A 24,126-nucleotide genomic window follows, 5' to 3' on the forward strand; every position below is an offset into this window, starting at 1 on the left:
AAGTCAAAAAAAGAGGGTGAGCAACGGTAGCAAAAGGGTTGAGGTCATTCCAATTAGATTGGCACCACTGCCACCACCCATGAATATATTTTTATAACATCTGACTCAGTAATTAATTTTATATTATTTTAAATTATAGACAATAATTAATTAGAATTAAATAGGACTTTTAAAATTATTGTTATAAAGATGATTATTTTTTATCATATATGGCAATCTAGGAATAAATTGTGGATAACATAATTTTTTACACTATTAATATATTGTAATTAAATGATTTTTTATTTGTATTTGACATACTCGTGAGATACCAAAACATTAGAAAAACGTTGTTAGTCTTCTGAATTTAACTAAAATATATTAAGAGACCTCATATATTAATGCTGTAAAAAAGGTTGTTAAAAGCACCAATAGAGAGACTTAGAATATTGAAAGAAAATAAGAATGTTGGAAAAATGTTTAAAAGGTCTTAAATAATATCCTTAAAATTGTTTTTAGTTGAGCTCAATAATACTATCCACGTAATTGATTTCGGATTTGAATCTTCTTATTTATTTAGTGAAATCTCAATCTTAAATTATAAACTAGTGAAAGAAAATTTAACTGATGAAAAAGATATGGAGTTTTGATGGTGGAGATTTTTATCCAAGAAAATTCAAGTAAAAATTTCACTTAAAATGATTCATTTCCAAATGACTTTACCTAGTAGTGGAAAACTTTTGCTATTACACTCAAATTATAAATATTGTTTTAATAATCTAATTATGATTTGTGATAATAAACAATAAATATTCTTTATTAAAACTTAATTTTATTGGAGTCAAATAAAATTATTAGAAATAATAAAGTTCTCATGAGTGTTTAATTGGACATTTTGAGATTTGCCGAAAAGCTTGCGAATAAACGTTCATCAATGGATTTCCCCCCTACTTTCTTCAAACAATGTTTGATCTACCTCATAATTCATATTACCACAAATGAAATTGAAAAAGAAAAAAAAACAAACGTACTGTAATACAAGTGCATACTTACGACTTCAACTGGAAATTACTGTAGAACAATCTTATGTTAATTTTTATAATAATTAATTTTTATTAATTAATTAATTAATAATATAATCAGAATCAAAATCATATTTTATCCAATGAGTATAACTTAATTCACAACACACATTTAATTTTTAATCTCGACAAAATATACACAATACGAAGCCTAAAAATTCCAAACAGATTACTGTTGTTATTAAAAAAAAAAAAAAAAAAAAACTATTGTTATCATTAATAGTTCAAATTGGTGGGTAACGTTACGTGTGAAAAAGGAAGAATGAGCGAGTGGTCAAAGTTAAAGTTGCCCCAAGTTGTGTGTCTTGTTTAAGAAGAAGCTAAGGTTTACGAAATTGTGGTGGTGGCTAAACAGTGGGAGCACGCAATCTTTGCATAAATACAGAGAAGAGATAAGAGAAGACAAGAGTTTCAAAATGGGGAAGGCAAAAGAAGCGGCGGTGGTGGCGGGAGCCCTAGCATTCGCGTGGCTCGCTATAGAGCTCGCTCTCAAACCCTTCCTTGCCAAGGCACGTGCTTCGATTGACAACTCCGACCCGCCACGTGACCCCGACGACGATGCTCTTCCTAAAACCACCACTGACGACGTTCCCGACGCCGCCGATTCTAAACCCGCCGGCGACGTGCCTCCCGCTGCTGATACTATAACCACCGACGCCGTCTGAAGTGGTCTCTCATTCATGTTATTTTGAATTTCGTCATATCTCAAAACTACTGTCCAAATGAAATAATATTGTTAGCCTGTTGTGCTTCTGTTAAATTTGTATATTGTGTTGTCGGTAAATGCTCTGTTTGGTTTGATTTGGTTTTAGGATTGAAAAAAATATCAGGTTGTTCTATTCTGCTTGTTTCCCTTGTCATTAGATATATGTGTATATTTGATTTATAGTTAAAATTATTCTGACGTGCGTTTTAATATAATTCAATAGATAAAAATGAAATACATAAAAAAAAAAAACAAGAGTTTTGATTCTTTTGCAAAAGTATTTTTCATATTTTTACACCAGATTTTCAAACACTAGGATGTACCAACCTAAATGCCTGTCTATATTTTTTGTTTTTTATTTTGGGAGGAATTAACATTTTAGGAGAGAGGATGGTGCTTAATGCTTATTGTTTGACCATTTTGATGCTTTGTGCTCCTTTACTCACCACAGTTAGTTATTATTTAATTTGGTGAGCTCCTCTCCTCAGGTTGTCACATTAAATTGGGAATGGAACAAATGCACAGATCAGAGTGCTACTCTTGTTAACCATTTAGCTATACCTGTGATATTTTTTTAGAACTACTATATTTATAAAATAAAATTATACAAAAGCTTATGCAACAATTTAGGCAAGATTCATAGATCCCATGTTTCTAAAGCCTAGGCTAGACTACCATCTTCTCTACGAGGGCAAATATTGTCCCATGGTAGAGGATGAGCTTTACCCCAAATAAAATCTCTCCCATAGTTTTTCAATTGTCACATAGGCTCACAGGGATCAAAGAAAGCTGCACGACATTACTGGGGATACTTAACAGTTAACAGAGATGCCAGGGTTGAGTGGAATAATGATAATTACTTAATTTCCCTTTTAATTCTCTCTCTCTCTTCTTCTTCTTTTTTTTTTACTTTAATTAAATCTGAATGTCCGATTTTTGTGTTTTTAGTTTTAATAACTAACTTGCTGGTTAACATTATTTGAGAAAGATATTCTAGAATTAGCTACGTTTACCCTCTTGCCCAAAACATGGCAAAAGGAGGCCAGAGTGCTATTGGTTTAATCTTTAAATAAACCATACAAAATGTCGTTAAATTAATTCTCAAATTATTAGAATTATGCTCATTTTTGTCACGCTACATATTATGGACTGGCCAATTCAATCATTGTACCAGCCTTGTAATTGGTCTAGTTGACATATTGGATTGGTCAAGCTTAATGCACCGATGCTACACGATATGACTTGGGTCGTTTTTGGAGAAAAATAGTGATTTGGTTGGTTTATTTGTATTTTTTTTATAAAAGCACCCATGTAGAAACAAGTAGAGTCAGAACTTTCACGAACTTTAGTAGAATCACTTCGAACAGGTCTGGTACTTCCCTCGTCAATCCATCAATCTAGCAACATTCATGGCTTATCATATCTCAGCAGCAGTTGTCTTTCACAGTCGCAACCTAACAAAAGGGCGAAGCATGTGACAATAAGGAACAAGAAAGAATGTGGAAATCTCAACCTAACAAAAGGACGAAGCATGTGAAAAGAAGGAACAAATGAGAATGTGGAGGCAAAAAAAAAACAACAAAAGAGATTGAAGATATGAGGTGTATGTGTTGTTGCTAAAACGAAAGATGAAATATAATAAGTAAATTGAGTGGGAATTTGACTTTTGGGGGGCCATCTGGCTGGAGTTTATTAGTAACTAACTACCTTTAACCCAATAAGTTCAATTAACTTAAGGTGAGTTTGGTACGATGAAACAAAATAAGTGAAAAATAGAATATTTTTTATTTATTTATGAAAATTAAAGACAGTACAAAAGATGAGTAATTTATATATCTTGTTTAATCAATTGAGTATATATTTGATAAATAGAATGAATAAAAATACAAGAGATGAGTAAAAATAAATAAGAAATAAAATAAAAATATAGGTGTTGAATTTATTGTTTTGTTTGGTATTTCATAAAATAAGGTGAAAAGGAAAGAGACAATAAGTAAGAGCGTAGAAGAGACAATGAAGTTTACTCGTTTGGTAAGCATGAAATGATGTGGACAAAAAATGAAAAAAGAGTGGAGTCCAATCTGCAGAGCTTTTTTTGTAGAAAAACGTGGAAATAATCATTGTTTCAATGCTTTGCCAAAGTTATCCTCCTTGTGGCACTCGTGAGTGATGACAACATTACATTTATGGGAGTGAAGAGAAGCTTGCACCCTTGTTGCTCATCTTATATGTATATTCAGTATTTATGCTCTTTTTTGTGGAGTCAATCAAATTGCCGCCCCTACGCTTCAACGAAACTCCCATGCACTGAGATTTGAAGTACCAAACATGATCGATTATGCTTACATGTATTGGTGATAAAAATAACACTAATGTTGCAAAGGTAAAATGATATTTTTATTAATATTCTATTTTATTCTTTTTCTTTTTTAAAAAATAAACAACCTTATCATCTTATTTTCATCCCATTTCTCTTCCATTAAACCATATCTTATTATATTTTTTACATATTTATCTTTTTTTTCTTCTTTTCTCGCCTACCTATTTTCTCTCTTTTGTTTTCTTTCTCTCTATTGAACACAAAGAAAAATTTTAAAAAAAAATCAAGTGAATGGAAATAGACAGAAATGAAGTAGAAATAAGCAATAAATTTTATATAAAAAAAATTCTTCTTTTATTTCCTCTCAACCAAACATTAACTTTATTTTCATATATTTCTTTCCTCTTCACTTTATTTCTCCTTTATCAAACAAAGTACCAGTTTATTTAACTACTAAAAAATTATTAAGAATATCTAGTTGAGAAAATAATAAAAATGAATATTCTTCAAGTATTTTAATTTATAATGAATTTAATATGTATACATTACTTGCTTAAAAAAATTACATTTGTCAAATAAGAAATCTTTGTTGACATTATACAATATATGATTGAGTCACACTATAAAAGTTCTTTTACATTGCGATAATATACTATTTACTCATTTATAATATAAAAAACTGAATGTTCATCTATTATTTCCATTAACAATAATTTATTTAATTTATATTCGAACCAAATATATAAAATTATCTGTCTCGTAAAAACCTTTATACGGAAGGCTTTCGTACCATTGATAAAAAAAATGCACTGAAACGGTAATCCATTGATTTAGTACCCAAATTGAGTTGAAAATTAGGTCAAGTTTAACAATTATTGAAGAGAGGTGTAATTTATCATTTTATTTTTCCTTTCATCGTATAGTTTAATATTTTCCAATTCAAACAAAGCATCTTACAACATTGAAAGGCACAACCTCAACAGGTTTTAGAAGAGTGTCTATAATATGTCTTCTATCACATTTTTTAAAAATAATTTTTAGATTACTATTTTTTTTCTTAGAATCACAACATTATGAATGAGATTAATTAAATAATAAAGATTAAGATCGATATCATTTTATGGCTCCCAACAAATTTCAACTAAGAATACAAATAAAATATTAAAAAATACCTTTTTTTTTTTACCAAAATAAATACCTTTTAAGACATTATATAAAGGATTAATACATCTTTACACTGCTTTTCAATAAATTTTAACCGTAATTTTTAATGAAAAATAACTATGAATTCTTTAATTAATATCTTAAGTAAAATAATCAGTATTCTAATAAAAAATTAAAAAATTATGTTCATAATTTTTATTAATTTATTTTGGATATCCCACACCCATGAAACGTCGTGGAACTTGACAGTGGCAAACGAAATAGGTATTTTCTTTATGGCGAGACAAATAGATATTTTCCGCTTGTTTGTTTAATGGTCCCAGAAAACATAAACAAACAAACAAACCAAAAGTGTCGTTTTTTATTAATTTTTTTAGAAAGATTTTTATTATTGAATAATATTACGTATAACTAACTTGTGTAAAAAAAATATAATTACATTAAACATTCATAAAGTATTTAGTTGGGTATACAAATAAGTATCAATATAAATTTTCGATGGTTTTAACTTCTAAATATATAAGTAGATTAAATATTTAAGAGAAACAATTAATTTCATAATAATTCTATTCGATTTCAATAAAGTTACTTCTCGTAAAAAAATAATTAGGATGTTTGTTTCAAGATATGATTTTGCATTATCATAAATCATAATTCCAAAAATATTATTTTCCTGAAATATTCAAAAATGTGTTTGGTTAGATTATTTTAACTTGTTTTTTTTAAAAAACTTTAATATTCTTAGAAATATTTTTAAATAATTGAAATTAAAAATAAGAGTTGAAATGAAAGTTATAAATGGGTTAAAAAAACTTTGTAAAAAAAGAGTTAAAAAATAACTTCTAACATTTTCATGAGAATTTAACTTTCTCACTCTTAACCATGAGAATAAAGATAAAATAAATCATTTTGTAATTAGATTTATGGAAATAGAACAATAATTAATAATATTTTTTTCTAAAACTCCAAACAAACATAAAAATACTATATTCTTCGGTTTGTATATCTGGGAATGAGTTTTTAATCATGAAACATATACAATACAAAATTGAAGAAGAGAAAAGAAAGAAATATAAATAGAATGGGATAACAAAGATAATAAGAGGTATTAAGAGAGAGAGAAAAAAAATTGTGTAAACTATGATGTTTTTTATGGAAAAATTTAATAATTTATATATTGTTGTCATTTTAGTATGAGAAAAACTTGAATAATTTTTTGAAACTTTCAGAGTTTCATTTAATCACCTGAAATCAACTTTTTTTCTTTTTCTTATTTTGGTACATAGTCCAAAGACTTAAATTATAATAATAACATAAATTTAGAAATTAAAATGAAATTAAGAGTTAATTTCATAGAATCAAACAAAACTCTAAAAAATGCTCATTGACTTATTTGAATTTTTATTAATTTTAAGAACTAAACATCAATGGAATACAAATTTAAGACTAAATTTAATGTTTATTTTTTTCTTAAATACATTTTTATATCGGTATCATACTTGTTTTTAGTTTACTATCTATTTTTAAAAAAAATTATTTTACTTTAAACTTTTACTTTTAATATTTATTATTAGTTTAAATTCATTAAATAATAATGCAACAATATATTAATCTATCAGATCATTATGTTAGTATACTACGTCATCACTTAATAAATAGATATTAGCATATAAAAAACAAAAATTTGAAAATATCAGTTAATAAAATAAATAAAAAATAGATGATAAACTAAAAAATAGGTATATTACAACTTACAATTATTAAAAACATATTTTTTTAAAAAAATTATTATTTATGTAGCATTAGGTGGCAAAGTATGTGTGGTTGACTGATGGGGCAGTTCAGAGAGTTGATGTGGGAGACGCGCAGTAAATCGCTACCCCACCCGCTCACTCACAACCCAACCCGTGTTTGTGTTTCAAAGTCTCCCTCTCTCTGTTTTCATCTTTCTTTCGCTTCAAATCTTGCATTCTATTTTCACTCCCTCAAATCCTCTCGCTGTTTCACCTTTCTCATGCCGTTCTTCTCTGTTATTTGAGGTCACAACTCTCTTTCCCCTTTCTCTCTATACTCAATTTTATTTCTGTTTTTTTTTTTCCTACTTTGTGGGTTTTTATATTTTTTACGCAATTTCTGGATGTTTCAGCTAAAGGGTTTACATTATGCTTTAATTATGTGTAGCCCTGCAACAGTTAGTTGTTGTAGCTACAAACCCTACACCAAAATCCCATATTTTTAATGTGGGACTCAAGTCCCATACCATGCCTTTCAATTGGATCCTAAGTTAAGAAATAACTGATCAATGCAATAATTTGATTGCTTCCTATATGTATAGCAACAAGTTCTAGAACAGGTCTGTATATTTATTTGTCTATAATCTCCACATGTATTATTTTTGTAATTGCAATGTATGCCACTACTCCTTTTTTTTTTTTTATATCGATAAATGTTAGTTGTTAGTATTGATAGTTTTCTGTTAGCGGGGGATTCGAACCCCCTTCCCTTCTCCTTTCACCACTAGACTAATCTTATATCTCCTTGTATGTCACTACTTGCTAACATCCACCTGCTTTGCAGCATAGTATTGGAACTGAATTTCAACCTTCTGATTTGCAAATGAACTTTTTAGATTACCAAAGTTTTATGAATTTTTATTGCAAGTTAAGAAACTTCTGTAGATTTAATACTCTTCCTTAGGAAATCATTGAAATCAGAATTAGTCTTAATTATGTCAATTTGATCATTATCCTGTGTGGCTCCTTTCCCTTCCCTTTCCGGACTTTTGTCTGTGAATAGTGATTTACTATAGGGAGTAGGTCTTAGAAATTACAACCTCCGGATTCAAATATAAGCAAAAAAAAAAATGCTTTGGTCTTGGATTTAAATATAAGCAAATCTCAACTAATTTTACTTCATTTAATGAGTCTCTAAAATATCGTTCATTTACTTGGAGTTTTAATTCCAATTACTCCTTTTTTTTCTTTCATGATATCAAATTCTAACTGAAGACACTTTAGGAAAATAACTTATTTTTTGATTGAGATTGGTGCAATTTATTGTTGTTAACAAACCTTTTTAGTTAGAGTGAAACAATTTTTTTTTTTGCTTATATTTGAATCCGGGGTAAGTACCTAGGAGACATCTCCCGTAGCCATAGGTTTTTTTTCCACATTTAACTTTCCCTGGAGTCTAGAGTACTATCTAACTGTTTCATTTATTTATTTTTGTTCAAATGAGGTTTCCTCACATCTTTTTGGGATATTGTGTTTGAAATATATTAAACCAAGTATACCATCTGCCCATTCTCATGCTACTATTATGCTTTGATGTTAAACATTTAAAAATGAACTTGACATTTTAAAGGCTGTTCATTTTATCATAATGGAGTATTATGCAATTGTGAAACATAATCTTGAAACAAGCATAGCTTTATTATTTAGTCATAATTTAAATTTTGGATTGATGAGTTATATAATTTTTCAGTTCAGATATAATTTGTTATTGGTAATCCTAGAGAGCACTATGAGACACTACATACTTTTGTGTTGGCCATGTTAGCAAAACATTTTATGCCTTTTTATTGACTAATTTCTGAAAGAAAAAAAATGTTTTTACTTTCTTGTATTCAAAAGAATGCAGGTTTCTTCAATTGTTTTTTGATTTAAATTATGTTTGCTTGGCAGTCAAAGGATTATCCCCATGTCAGTTGCACCAGTTGACGGTATTCCCTCATTAAACAGTGATCTCTTCTATGATATATTTCGTCGACTTGATGGTGCAACATTGGCTAGTGCAGCATGTACTTGTGCAGCGCTGTGTTCCATCTCAAAAGAAGAGAGTTTATGGGAGAACGTATGTTCCTCTATGTGGCCTTCAACCAATAGAGAGGATGTCAAAAGTTTAATATCTTCTGTTGGTGGATTCAGAAAATTCTATGCAGATTGTTTCCCACTTATTGTAAACAAGGAGGTTGTAGGGTATCAACCAAACAACTATCTCGAGTACCCGGACAATTGGACTGAAGCTGAATATTATGGGGACATGAATGAATCTGAAAGCATCTCTCCATCAGATTTTGTTTCTATAGTAGATATTAGGTTCAAGGGGAAACCAATCTGTTCCAAAGTTCTGTGGGGAATTCCAAATGCAAATGGCTATGATGGTTGGTTCTATAACTGCCCTTTCCGGATTGATATTCTCACTTATGCAGATAGAGATGATAACAATGATGGAGCGGTTCACCTTTCTGTATCTGATGGTCTGCCACCAATTACATCCTTGGAGAGGGAAAGGAAAGATGGGAAGCTGTGGCGGGAACTCCGTGAAGGGCTCCAGCTTAGTTGGATTATAGTAAACAGGAAAATAAAGCAAGCTGCAAATCTTGCTAGCTGGAGCCCTCTTGGTGGTCAAAGACACTGGCCAACCGATAAGGATTTTGTTATCCGCTTTGGATCAGTTCTACCCGCCAAGGACATTCTTCCTTGTCAGGTAGCAGAGTGTATCCTTATTATGAAGTTTAGAGTGATTCACACTGAAGAAGATGGGTTTCAAACAACTCTTAAATTAACAGAGCTGAGCATGCAGTTGGAAGACATGGAAGGTGCTCATGTTAATGGAAGAAACAGTTTGCTTATACTTAAGGAAGCACTTAGCAGCCGAAGGAGCAAAAATTATGGTGAAGTACTCGAGTCTTGTCATATGTATTCAAAAGTACAGAATGAGTTGAAAGAGGAGAAGATGAGAAACGAAAGTCGGTTGGACAGACTTTGTATTTTAAGTGGCATTGCAGCATTTATGACGTTCTGGTACTGTGTTTTATGAAATGGTAGCGCATAGTCATTTAGTGGAATATGCTAATGTAGCTCTAACAAATGCTGGACCTTGGCACTCCTGTGTAAGATGTGGTTTTGCTTACCATAATAAACAAATCAATAAACAGCAACGCCCCTGGTTTGAGATTTATAATTCTACCTGTATGATCATTTGTACAAATTCAGCAGAGGGGATTACAAAAACATTTGTGTTAAACCTCACTCAGACTACGAAGTAGGAATGTTGTTTATGTGGAGCTATTTTTAAATTAAGTTATGCTATAAGCATAACAAGAGCTAAAAAATATACTAACAAGATTCATTTTATTAACTTTATTCAATCTTCCACTAGAATCGCTTCTGTTTGCTTAAAAATACTAATTCTGCACTTGGTTTCCTTCTTCGAAGTTATGAAGCATAACCATCTTCATTTTTGTTTCTACAGTAATGCCCTACTTTTAAGAATGTCTCTCACTGCATTTATATTTGTTCTTTGTGCATTTTTGGTTTAGTTTAATATTGAAAAGATTACCTTTACTAAAAGTTCTTTTAAGAAATAAAAAAAATTAAGTTAAATTAAACATAGCTAATAATATTCCTCTGCAGTCTGCAACTTGAAAAACTTTGCAGGGCTGCTTTTCCGAGCATGGCAAACAAACTCACGCCATGGGCACTCGCCCAAACCTGTTTAGACTTTGAGGAGAAAAACCGGTTTTGATGATTATCTAATATTGTGTTTGATATAGATAAGAGAAATAGAGTAGATGGAAATAAATAATAATAGAGTAAAAATAGGTGAGAAATAAAGTTGTTTGGTTAAAAAGAAATAGAAAAAAGATGAGGAGAGAGATGGAAAGATGAGTAGAAATAATATATGTAACAAACACAGCGTAAGTCAGGGGAGGAGACATGATAGGATACCCGCTTTAGGAAATTACAAAACTGGTCTCATATATATGAAAACATGTTAGGTTTATGTGATCTAAATGAACCATGGCTACCATTTGAATGTGTTCTCCTTCTCCTTCACTCTATGACTCTCTTTCACCCGCCACTGCCCATTGTCAGGCGTCAGTCACCATATGTGATATGCCACTGCTAGAGATTTTGATTCTTCTCCCACATTGTTTTATTATTCCTATTTTTGGTACTTTCAAGTCAACAGTAGCATTTTTCTTCATTCTAATATCATTCTTTGCTTTTATGCAGTTTTTAGTTCTCTGTCAAATTTTTAAGCCTTCTATATAATAGTGTATCTATGCAACCATTGTCAAAGGAGAAATAAACCAATTATCTTGATTCAGGCTCGCTTTTCAATATGGTACTCACCTCTTTAATTTTCTGAGCAAGTGGTGTGTATCTATATAATTGGCAATTGTCTTTTTTAATTGGGATATGGGTAGGAAGACGAGCGTAGTTTATGGTTCATGTTTTGAAATGTTGACTTCCATATTTATTCGGATTTTGTGCTATATGGTTTTGGTGGTTGGAAAAAATCAATGCTACAAGATGAAGAAAAACACGTTTGGTTATCTAGCAGGGGCTTATAAGTGGGGGACAGTTTGTTAAAAGAAATTTTCATGCAGTTGGCAAGGGAGAAAGTATTACAGCATTTGCTATCAGCATGTCTCTTTAATTTTCACTAAAATGTCTGTGATGGGATACAATTTTGCTATGTGCAAGTAGAGCTGATAATTAAATGTTTTAATGCAATCTCCTATCTACTCTTTGAAGTATAGACTGCTTTGTTGTAGTTGTCAGTTTAGTGACACATGGATGCATGCTCATTTGCTTACAACAAATTGGTGGGGGAATCATCATAGATTGTCCCTGATATCTCTTGCATTCATCAGCTTAATTACTTGGAAATTTTGCAATGGGAATGAATATTATGGGTATGTTATGAAACTAATATGTATGTTTTATTTGCTAAAATCTATCCGTCATGGACCTATAACGTATTTGATTATGAACTTGTTTGGATAAACTTATTTATAAGTATTTTTAAAAGAAAAAATAAATAAAAAAATAAAATAAATTTTTTCATAAATTAAAATTAGTTTATGCATAAGCTAATGTGTAGAATCTCTTAAAGATAAATTTTAGTTTATGCATTAACTAATTTAACTTATTGAGATATTCATTATTTTTTGCTTAGAAATGCTCTGGTTGGCTGAAGTTTATCCAAACATAACTTATAAGGGGAGGTTTAGTAGACGAAAAGTTTATACTTTATCAAGAATCATAAATTGAAAAACTATGATTCTCACATTTGGTTTGCAATTAATAAAAAAAAATTGTCAGAAAACTAAGATTCCCGAAAAACAATTTTAGCCCACATTTTGGCAAAAACATTTTCAAGGAAAAGGGTGAGAATCCAACTTACTTGAGTAAAGGAAAAACTTTAATTACATATTTTATAGAAATATTTAATTCACAGGAAACATATTAAAATTAATATTTTACACATTATAATAATCATGATTATCAGGAATTAACTTTTCTGGTGATCATGATTCCCAGATATTAAAGAAAAAAAAATCCCTGCCAAACACTCCTAAGTGGAATTTGACTGGGGGAGTGTACAGCTGGGTGGACTAGCCCAAAGCAAAGGTATAGAATTATGCTCGAATTTGGGTTCTTGCTGCTGGTCATCACACAGGCCAGTGTTCCTTTTTGTACGGATTCCAATTTTTGGGTCAAACTATGGATTGATGGGGGATCAAGGGCAGTTGCTTCTTGTACTTCACAAATTACTTCCTGCACCTCTTTAACATTCTAAAAATGCTAATTGAGAATGTAACATTATATTCTGGATTAACATTTACATTCCAATTAGCCTTTTCGATAGGGGAGGCAAAATTCCTGACCAAGAAAAAAAAATCGAATCATGCAACCTAATTTAAAGGGTAATAATTAAAAATTAAAATGGCAGTAAGAGTGTGTAAGCAAAAATTGAATCATCCAATCTAATTTAAACTACATTTTATCATATTCAATCGATTATTTTTTTCTTCAAAAAAGTAATTTAAACCAAATCAAATTACAAATTATTTTAGTCTTTAGATCGAAGGACTCAAAATCGATCCAAACCCATCCGCAATTTTTGCTTCTATTGGAGATAGAGAAAGTATCATTTAATTTACGGCAACCATTTCGACATTCGAGCTTCGTGCATCTAGCAATAAGGCTTCATAATTAGATTCGGTGGATTTTATTTTTTAAAATCAGCGTGTCTGTTATTCATTCAAACTTGGCAGTATAATTTGGCTTTATTTATGATTATGATAATAATTAAAAGAAAGCCACATCAAACATGTGGGGATCTCGTAGGTTTGGCCTGTCGGTGGTACAAAACTATTAGTTACATGTTAAATCTCTTGTCAACAATTTCTGCAATGGATGAAGGAGCCTTGGTCCTTAATGCCACCACTTACTGAATTAATTGACCACTAACATGTGGGAAAAAATTAGGTTCGTTTTAGTATAGTTTTTCTTCTTCTTTTCTCTCATCTAAACTTCTCTATACTCCTTCTGAATTCTAATATCTCCCAAGTTACCTCAATAATATTTCTTTTTATTTGATAAAAGATTACATATCATTCTCACACGTCATTGTTAACATATAATTTATGTTATTTGCATAGGCTAAAAGGTCAAACATAAATTGCTCCTAGCTTGCTCGAAAAAACTTCTTGTATGTGTCTCCTTGACGAATAAGTGGAAACAAAAGTTGGTGTCATGTGGGATTTCAATTCGTGTCTAGAATATGTTATCCAGCTTCAATTCTCAATCATCTTGTTTATTCATCGAAAGTGGCAAGCATGATATTGTCCCAAAAGGCAGAAAGCCAAAACCAAACATGGACGCTAACATGACATATGTGCCATGTCTTTAGTATTTTTCTTACAAAGACTTTCATCCAGTTTATCTAACACAATAAAATCCTTAATAGTCGCATGAAATATATATTTTTATCAATAAATATTACTTAATTATTAGTTTTTGTTAATTTTTTTTATCATTGAAAGATTCGAACTCATGATTTATCTGTTTCTTGTTTTATCTTTTACCAATAAGGCAATCTTTATATCTTTAATAATATCAAATTTTTTATCTCTCTTAATGCATGTTTATGTTTTTATTTAATTGTAGAAAATTCTTCTTTTTTTATAAAAAAAATATTTGCAAATTACTTTTTAACACAAAATAAACAAGTCATCCATACCCTAATTGTGTCCCTTATTGTCTCAGCCAATAAAAAAAATGTCATGTTTAAAACATCCACTTATATTTTTTTTTCTTTTACTTTGTCCTTAATGCCCATATCATATTTCCCTTATGTTAATTAGTGTTTCCTTTTTGCATTACACCCAACGGCATTAGTGACATCCACCGCATTAAACTAATAAATTTCTCCACCTTAATTTCCCATAATGCTAATCAATTTCTCTGCCCAGGCTCCCCTTTCTCATTACGCTAATAAAGTTTTCGGCCATAAAAGCCCATCTAAGTCCCTACAAATCACAAAAAACAATGTCATTCTTAACATAAATGAACATCATACGAGAATTCAAGAGTAATTTGTCATCCTCTTCCTCGCTAGCTTTATTTCATATAACACTGATGTAATTTGCTCCCGGCTTTGTAAATTTGTAGGAACATAAATTATTGTAGTTCCAACACAAATAGCATTACTTAACTAACACCATCATACACAACTACCGACCACTAGCATCAGTACTACTGTCACCATCTTCCTTGAACAGAGGATGCAGAGATGAGGGATTGGAGTTTATTAACGTAAGTAAAGAGAGATGAAGGGTGTTAAGGCAATGAAAAAAAAATATAGGTTGGTATTTTTTTATTTATTTTTAGTATAAATCATAAGTATCAATCAATAAGACTATCGCAAGTAGCAAAGTTGTTTCTCTAATTACTTATTTACTTTTCTTTTTCTTTTTCCAACTACTTAACCTAGCACAATTAAATGAGATATCAAATTTTCATTGGTGGAATAAGAACAACAGCACAATTATATCAGGATCACTATTTTCCTCGGCATCCAGATAAAATAAATACATGATATCACGATAACTGAGACCATACAAATTAAACAAATATAAGTCAATTGGCCACACGCCATTTTCGAGCGTGACCATAAAATAAATTATTTCAGGATAACATTATAATAAAGTTAGTAATTAATATATAAAATTATTATGTTATGTGAAAACTTGGGAAAAATATAAATATATGCAAATACGAACGAATTAAATGATATAGTTTGTCTTTTTTCTGAATATATATAATTAGTTATTTTGTTTATATGATTTATGTTATAAGAAATGAGTACATTAATTGTTGCTTGATGTAAATATAACACGGCCTGTATTATAAATCTATTTGTATATTGTAAATTAATTTGAATTTTAATCAGTAAGTGAGAGTATTATATTTAAATAAGAGTGTTTTTAATATATATTATATAATATATTTTTATTTTTACTAAGGATATCCCCTAATTGTATATTTGAATCTTCATACAATTCACTAAATAAACACCACTTAAGTAAAAAAAAAAAAAAAAAAACCAGATAGTGATATTACTCTTCTTTAACTTTGGTTGGTTCAAAATGACACACTTTTATGTTAAAAAATATTGTGATACAAAATAACAGAATAAAATTGTAAATTAGAGTGATATAAATATTATTTGTTGATTGAATTAATTTATTTTAAAAAAATTCTCTTTAATTTTAAGAGATCCACTTATTTCAAGAGAAACTCTTTTAGAGTTACTCCTTATTCTCATCATTCATTTTCTTAAGATCTAATGATTAAGATTAATTGTTTATTACACTAATTAAATCTTAAGAAAATAATAATGAGAATGAAAAATAATTGTAAGAGAATTACTGTTAAAATAAGTGAATCCTATATATATATATTATTACCAAAAAAGAAGTCTTCATCTCTTCAATGAATGGGTTTATACTCACATATCATGCCAACAATCTACTCAAGAGTAAAATCTTAAATATTTTAAAAGTCTTTCTTAAAAAATATAATTTTACTATTATTTAATAACAATGATATTTTTATCTAAAACAATTCAAATGATATTTTTATTTAAATATAAAATACCTGTATAATTGGTGAAAAACTTTCTAGTTGCCTAGTTGGCTAAAAGTTGAAGAAGGATATATGAAAATATTACTATTATTTTAATTGTAGTGATGGGAAAGTGGAACACATGTACACAATGCACGACCTAATTTAAATTGAAATGTGCAATACTTTAGCTGTCGAATGGAAGTGAAGAATAATTATTGAAACTACTTCTTAGTTACCCTGTCTGTTGTGCTATTCAACCACATTTTTCATCCACCCATGCCTATTAGATAAAATTAATGTCAATCAAGTAATGAAGAGAATGAACCTGAGGAAAATAAAACCAATTAATAAGCAATTAGAAGGTTCGCAGGTCTATTAGAACGAGTGCTTAATGGCTAACTTTCTTAATCACATCATGATTCATGTGAAAGTTCAATATAATCTCCCCTTGTGGGGTCTCAGATTAAGCAAGAGATTAATAAAGGGATATACTGGTTCAGTTACTAGTTACCTTAACTCAAATTGTTACAATAAGGTCTAAGCCCCATGTTTATATATGGATAAGTTCTGATTGCAAATTGGAGAGATTCCAGATAAGCATGTGCTTTTCGATTATTTCAATTAATTCCAGATTTCTATTTTGATTGTTGCCATGTTGAGTTTTGAAATTTGAACTTCTTCGTCTTTTTTCTTCAACAGCATACAAATAGTCAAATACGGTACTGTGTATGTGTTTGCTGAAGAATAAGACAACTATTTCTGTACTGAGATGCAAAATTGGAATGGAATAAAAAATGAGAATATAAATGCATTCTCTAACATGTTCCCACTTCCCAACATAATATTCATTATTAATTAAAATTTATATAGATCCCACTATTATGAGAATGGGACTACTAAATAGGAAATGTGATCCACATGAATGTTTTGTGAGATTTATTCGAATTCTAATCAATTTAAAAAACGTGTTATCAAGTGTAAAAAAAAATGTGTTGCTAACTTTTTCTAAAATATAATACTATACTTGTTTTGTTGCATCAAAGAGATATACAAAACTTAAGGATTTTGTTGAGTTAGAAAAACAATACCTTTCTCTTATGTATAGTTACAAAGGTGTATTTTAGTTGTAGCTAGTTTTCCTTATTTTTAATTACTTTTATTTTTTTTACTGTTTTTTATATACAAGTTTTAAAATAAAAATAGTTTAAAAATTTTATAACTATTGACTATATACCCCGTCCATGCCTGCTTGCGTGCGTAGTTGGATTGAGATTGGCTGTAGAATTTTTAAAACGGGAGATTTTAGTTAAGGTTTGGAAAATATTGAGTTTTTTCATCTCAACTAAACGTGAGTGTGCATATATTAAGGAGGGAGTCCATTTATTTTAAGAAATAAAAATAAAATTGTCGCAATATAAATTATTTAAAAGTCACCTTTCAAACTTTCAATATCCCATTTCGTTATCAATTATTTTTTTTACCATTTTATTGTCCTCTAACTTTGCTTCTTACTTGGACCACACCCACCTTTTTAAAAAGAAATTGATTTACTTACATATTTGTGTTTAAATAAACCATATATTAAATTATTAATCATACTTTAATTCAAATAATATATAAAAATTAATAAAGAACACAAATCTTAAAAATAAGATAATTAAGAATTTAAGAACTGAATTATTGTTTTAATAAATTTTATGATTTTAATTTTATTTATTTAATATCATTAAAATTTAATTTAATTATTTATTATAATAATCAATAGACTAATATGACAACAATAAATGTCAAAGTTTAAGAACTAATATAATATTTAATGTCAAATTCAGGACATTAATTGAAAATTTTAAGACTTGTCGCAACTAATTCTAAACTCTTGAAAATAATCATATATGTTATGTTGGAGAAAATTAGTTGAAAAATTAATTGAAAATTGAAAAAACTAGTTAAAAGGTGAAAAGTTAATTGAAAGTTGAAAAATTAGATTATTAAATTATAAATATTTCATAAAACTAACTATTAAAGTAATTAAAAAATATAAAATAACTAAAAAATGATAAAATCATAATTTAAAAAAAAAAAGTAACAAGAGAAATATATATATATATATATATATATATATATAATAAAAGTAAAAAAATATATAAAAAGTTAACCTAAAAATTAACATTTTAAAAAATGTTATTTCAAATAACTTTTTAAGCGTATTTACCAAACAGTGAAGTTAGTAAAAAAAGTTAAAAACTAACAAATATTTTTCCAAACATAACCAAAATTATAGAATATGTGAACTATACAGATACTCCATTAAAATTAACATCACAATATTTAACAAGGAACTGACTCTAACGACGATTCACATATTTATAAAGTATTTTTTTTCTTCATTATATTCAAAGAATAAAATGATAGCACTTGCAACATTAATTTAATTTTTTTTATAATTTACTCATTAATTTATGTAGGAAAAATCATATTCCCATATAAATTTTTAAAACATTTTATAACTATTAGAAATAAAAAAATGTAATATATTTTTATTGGATAAAAGACTATTTTGGTCCTAAAAGTATAAAATATTATCATATTACTTCTTAAACTTAAAAAAGTTTCAAATAAATCTTTGAATTTTTCTAATTATTTTTATCTAATTTTTTAAATTTAATCACTTATTATCAGTTAGTTCTTAAATTCACACAATTTTTGAATTTTAAATTAAATAAATTGACGAATGACACTTTTAAGTTCTAAGAACTTTTTTTAAAATTTTCGTAAATTATATGACAACATAATATACACTCACACCAAAATGGCATTTACTTCTTTTTTTTATTACTCAAAAGAAAGAAAGTAGCACAAGAGTGGCATAGGTTTTTGTTCTTTCAAACTGTAGTCTTATATGATACGTCAAACATGTAATTCTTGTGAAAAATAAAGGAAAGAATATAAATAGAGCGAGCAAACAGCCAAAGCCTTGTGACTAATCTGATGGCTGTCACAATTAGACGGGTTAGATTTTTGTTCTTTGTATGACCTATCAGTATCACAATGGTAGAGCCAATATAGGCCACACCCTGAAAAAGTGAATATTTATATATATTTTTTAAAATAAATACTTATGTATATAGATTTTTTTTTTACATGCTCAATATTTTATATACCTTGACTTTACCAAAATAAAATAATATATCCCCACAATTATCGTAATAACATTGATCTTTTAATTTTATTAGTATTTTAACTTGTGTATCGTATATGGTAAATATTATTTTATATAATAAAAAATATTTTTAAATATATAAATTGTATTATAATTAAATTTATAATAAATAATTCTTTAAAGTATATAAATGATGTTTTTTAATTTACAATTAAAATGTTTAAATTATGATATAAAATTATTTTTAGCTATTAATATTTTTTTAAAAACAGTTATTGAAATTCAATTCAGAAATTAAAATAAAGGATGGTAAATTGAAAAAAAAAAGAGTAAGTAAATCAAATACTCAAATTAGTATAAAAAATAATTTGATATGATTGAGTATTTTTTTAATAGTTATAAATATAACATGTAAAATATGGTTTAATTATCTTTTGTTTCTTATAATTGTAACAATTTTTTCTTTTAATTGGTATAGTTTAAAATATTTTATTTTAACTTTTAAAGTTACAATTTTTAATTTTTTTAATCCTCCTGATCTAAAGTCGCTTAACATCATTACGTGTAATTCCTTTAAAACTTTACAAAATAGGAACAAACAATTAATGTATAACTGCTAAAAAGATTTTAGCAATTTTTAACCACCATAATAAAAACACAAAGTCTCTTTCTCCTTATTTTTTCCCTTGTCATCGAGGATTTTCTTTTCCTTCTATTTGCTTCCAAATTATCTGTCACACATTTCGGTCATTCCAGATGCCCTATACCATCCTCTCACATTCATAACTTCTTGACGCTTCTATATGATGTTGTGGTAAAGACTCTGACCTCCTTCGATGACTCAAACTTAGACATGGCAAGAAAATCCGTACATGTGTGTATTTGTCCGAATCCGTCCTGACTTTGACGGGTAATACCTGAGTTGATCGGGTATGGGTTCGGGTTCGGATTTTTCCCAATAACCAAAAGTCAGGTATGGATACGTGTATGGGATTACTAGACCCGTTCCGACCTCGAACCCGAACCCGCCCTGCCACTTAAAATCTTTAGAATTTTTGCATAATTTAATCAAAAGACATATAATTTTTATTACTAGTTAATTTTATTTTAGAATTTTTACATAATTTAATATTATTTTCTTAACTATTTATGTAGACACACGCGTTATAATAAATTTATTGATATATAAGTAGTTAAAAATAAATGTTTAACAATCAATTTATTTTTTTCTAAAATCAAATTTTTAATATTTTTTTACAAAAAAAAAAATTCTAAATGGTGTGTGGAACGGGGTTCGGGATACCCGATACCCGACGGGTACGAGGATGGGATAATAAACTCAAACCCGTCGGGTATCGGGTATGGGTATGGGGATATGTTGAAGAATCGGAGTAAAAAATCCGAGAAACAATACCCGTATCCGACCCGCCCCATTGCCATGTCTACTCAAACCTTCGCAAGGGATGCATTGTTGGTTTGTCATTCGTGATGAGAGGTGTAGTAACTACTATGAGAGACAATACGTTGTTCTAATGTGAAAAGCATTTTATGCATGATTGCTGCAAGCTCCATCCCAATGCCAAAAAGGCTCTCGACTCGTTCTTGAAAGTCACCATGCGTGGATCTATCTTGGTCATGGTGGACACTAGCCTCGTTTACTAAGAGAGGACAAGAGTCAACAACAACAAAAAAAACCCTAAAAAGCTTAAAGTATTCAAATGTAACGATGTTAAATAAATTTAGACAGTGGAGATCAAAAGGATTACAAAATTGAGAGTATAAGAATCAAAATGAGATATTTTATAACCCATAAAACACACTTCCAAAAATACCAAAATAAAAAGATATTGAGAATATCTAATTAAGATAATAATAAAGCACATAAGCTGGAGTGTGTGTATCAAGTCTATAAAGATATATGGTGTATTTGTTACAACATTCAAAGTAGGACTTGAGATGTGCCTCTATCGATATGCTTGAAGGCTTGAAGGAATCATTTGGGATGCGAGTACTTTAGTTTAATTTGCTTTTGTCATAATTTCCCACTATACCAGAAGAAAATAAAGATGAGAATCTCATTTTATAACATGTGTATTTTCATTTTCAATATAAAAATAAATTAAGAAAATAGGCTATATATGATTATCTAAAATAATTTTATATTATTATATTATTACTAATTATATGATAAATTTATTATCTTTTATAATAATTATTTTAAAATTCATATAAAGCAATTTATAATTAATTGACAATATATTTTTTAATATTGACAATACAAAGTTATTAAACTCAATTAAATTTACCTATATCTTTAAAAAGATTTAACTACTCTAAAATGAATCTAAATAAATAAAATCCATAATTTTTTTATTAATGTTAATTGTGAAAATTACACTTACTCCTAGAAAATAATACATTTCTATAACAAATTGAGTAATTTTTATTAAATGATTTTATTAACAAATGAATGTTTAAAGATGAGACATATAATTCATTCTCGATTGTAGGTTTTTTTTAATCAAACAAATAATTTTATAATTTTTAACATATAAGATAATTGTTTAATACTTAATGTATATAATAATAGTAATTTTGATAAAGATATCCATTTTTAATCATAGTAATATCATATAATGGTCTATAAGATGATTTGTTGGTAAATTTTATAATAGTGTTTTTTATTTAAAGATTATTTTTATAATTATTTTGATTTTGATAGTGATTTTATAAGTAATCATAAGTAGATATTGGAAGTAAAGATTTTGAGAAAAAAAGGCAATTGAAAAAAGTAAGAAATTTAGAAAGATGTAACAACTCTGAGAGATGTTAATTCATAAAAGGTGGGGATGAATACATGCAAGATCACCTTTTTAACTAGTAATCAATTTAGATGTGAGATGTTGTCATTGTTAAAAGAGTTAAGTAATATGATTCATCCATAAAAAATTTTGACAATGATTCATAAGTCTTATGTATAAACTTATAATACTAAAAATTGAATTTTATGCACGTGTATAAAAATATTCCTACATACACAAATCTAATATTATTTGATGTTTCCATATAACTTCTTTTATAACTAGTCGAACTGATCTTTCGAAATTCAAAATAACATTATTTTTAATGCCTTTAAACTCCACATGTGCTTAAATTTGTTGAAAACGTCAATTTCTATCAAAATAAATTCCTTCGACACATTCAACTTCTTGAATGTCATTTCATATATTGATCATTTTTTAATGCACTCCTGTATTTCATAACATTTAATGTTTTACATAACAAAAATAACAACATGCATATAATGTTTGTGATTTTTTTTATCCATGGAATGCCAGAAAGTTTCCAATAATTGAAGCATCATATTTAATCAATTGAACTAGACTCCTTTATTTAATTTTTTATCCATATTTTAAAATTTCCATTTACAATTAAATTACTTATTTATTCAATATTTTTATGATAATTTATTCATTATTTTTAAAAAAATTATTCTTTGACTCTCGGTTGACAGGGATATCCCATATTCATAAAAAGAAAAATAATTATTTATTTTATCGTCTTATTTTAGTAGAGTCGAACCCCATTTAAATTAATATAGAAAAAAATTAAAATATGAAAAAATAAATTATTTAATAATAATATAAAATAATTTTATATTGACATTTTATTATAATTTATCATATATGTTAAATTTATTGATTTTGATAATAATTATTTTAAAAAACATATTTATAATAATTTATAATTAAATGTTAGTAATATAAACTCTGGGAAAGATGATTAAACTAATACAATATTTAGTTGGTGTTTGAAATTAGAAGAGACAATGGGTTGCTTCAATTAGGAATCCATCTCTTCGAGTTCACACATTCACAGTCCACATGATTAATATTCATAAAGATAGTCATTTTGTTTTTAAATATATAATTAGTTGATAAATACATCTATAAAAGATAAAAATACACAGTTTAGTCTCTAAAAGTGTAAAAAGTGCGATAAATATATCTTGTTGTTAATTTTCGTTTATCACATTTAATAAAATAAACTACGTGACATAAAAGAACGAATTTGTTACAAAAATGATTGTCAACGTGGTGATCATGCTGACCACATTAGACAAAAATGTCCATAAGATGTCATTTTTGGATTTAAATGTTAATAATTTTTTGTTTTTATTTAAGAAAAATGTCAGCAATTTTTTTTGGATCTAGATGTTAGTACGTTCCATTGAACAAAAAATGTTAATAAATTACTATTATTGAATGAAAATGTCAATAATTTATTATTGAACCTAAATATCAATATATTTCTATTAGACTAATTTGTTAGACCCAAAATTTCGTCTCATTTAAGAGTAAAATATAATTTTATCATAATTTTTTGTCATTTTTTATCGTTACAAACATAACATTACAATAATTAATTAAAAAAAATATATTGACAAACATAATATAAAACAAAAATAATAGTAACGATAATATTGATTATCAATCATAATTTGTCTATCAGTAGAAATTATTCAAAATAAACATTATACCAATTTATCCAAATAAAATAATAGTATATCAATCATTACAAATTTTTTCAAATTATCCTAAAAAATAAATATATCTCATATTTCACTTCTTTCCTTGACTATTTTATTAATGATAACGGACAAAATTTAACGGTCAAATATATTTATTGTATTTTTTATACTTTTGGAAACTAAATGTTATTCATATTTTAGGAACATATTTGTCGATAAATTCAAAAATAAAAATAACTATTTATCCATTCATATT

At 27.9% G+C, this 24,126-nt stretch overlaps 2 protein-coding genes across 2 annotated transcripts; both read left to right on the top strand.

Moving 5' to 3' along the window:
* The first annotated feature begins 1,279 nt into the window (after window positions 1-1,279).
* On the top strand, window positions 1,280-1,900 carry LOC100795112 (outer envelope membrane protein 7). The gene has a single exon (XM_003521195.4). The coding sequence runs from the start codon at window positions 1,478-1,480 to the stop codon at window positions 1,724-1,726; it is 249 nt and encodes an 82-aa protein (XP_003521243.1). The 5' UTR covers window positions 1,280-1,477; the 3' UTR covers window positions 1,727-1,900.
* A 5,176-nt stretch (window positions 1,901-7,076) lies between these two features.
* On the top strand, window positions 7,077-10,193 carry LOC100500689 (F-box protein At2g27310). Its single transcript, XM_003521194.5, has 2 exons — window positions 7,077-7,290; window positions 8,935-10,193. The coding sequence occupies exon 2, from the start codon at window positions 8,951-8,953 to the stop codon at window positions 10,070-10,072; it is 1,122 nt and encodes a 373-aa protein (XP_003521242.1). The 5' UTR covers window positions 7,077-7,290; window positions 8,935-8,950; the 3' UTR covers window positions 10,073-10,193.
* Window positions 10,194-24,126: the final 13,933 nt, after the last annotated feature.

This window comes from Glycine max, chromosome 3, assembly GCF_000004515.6.
Source record: "Glycine max cultivar Williams 82 chromosome 3, Glycine_max_v4.0, whole genome shotgun sequence".
In the NCBI taxonomy this organism is placed as follows: domain Eukaryota; kingdom Viridiplantae; phylum Streptophyta; class Magnoliopsida; order Fabales; family Fabaceae; genus Glycine; species Glycine max.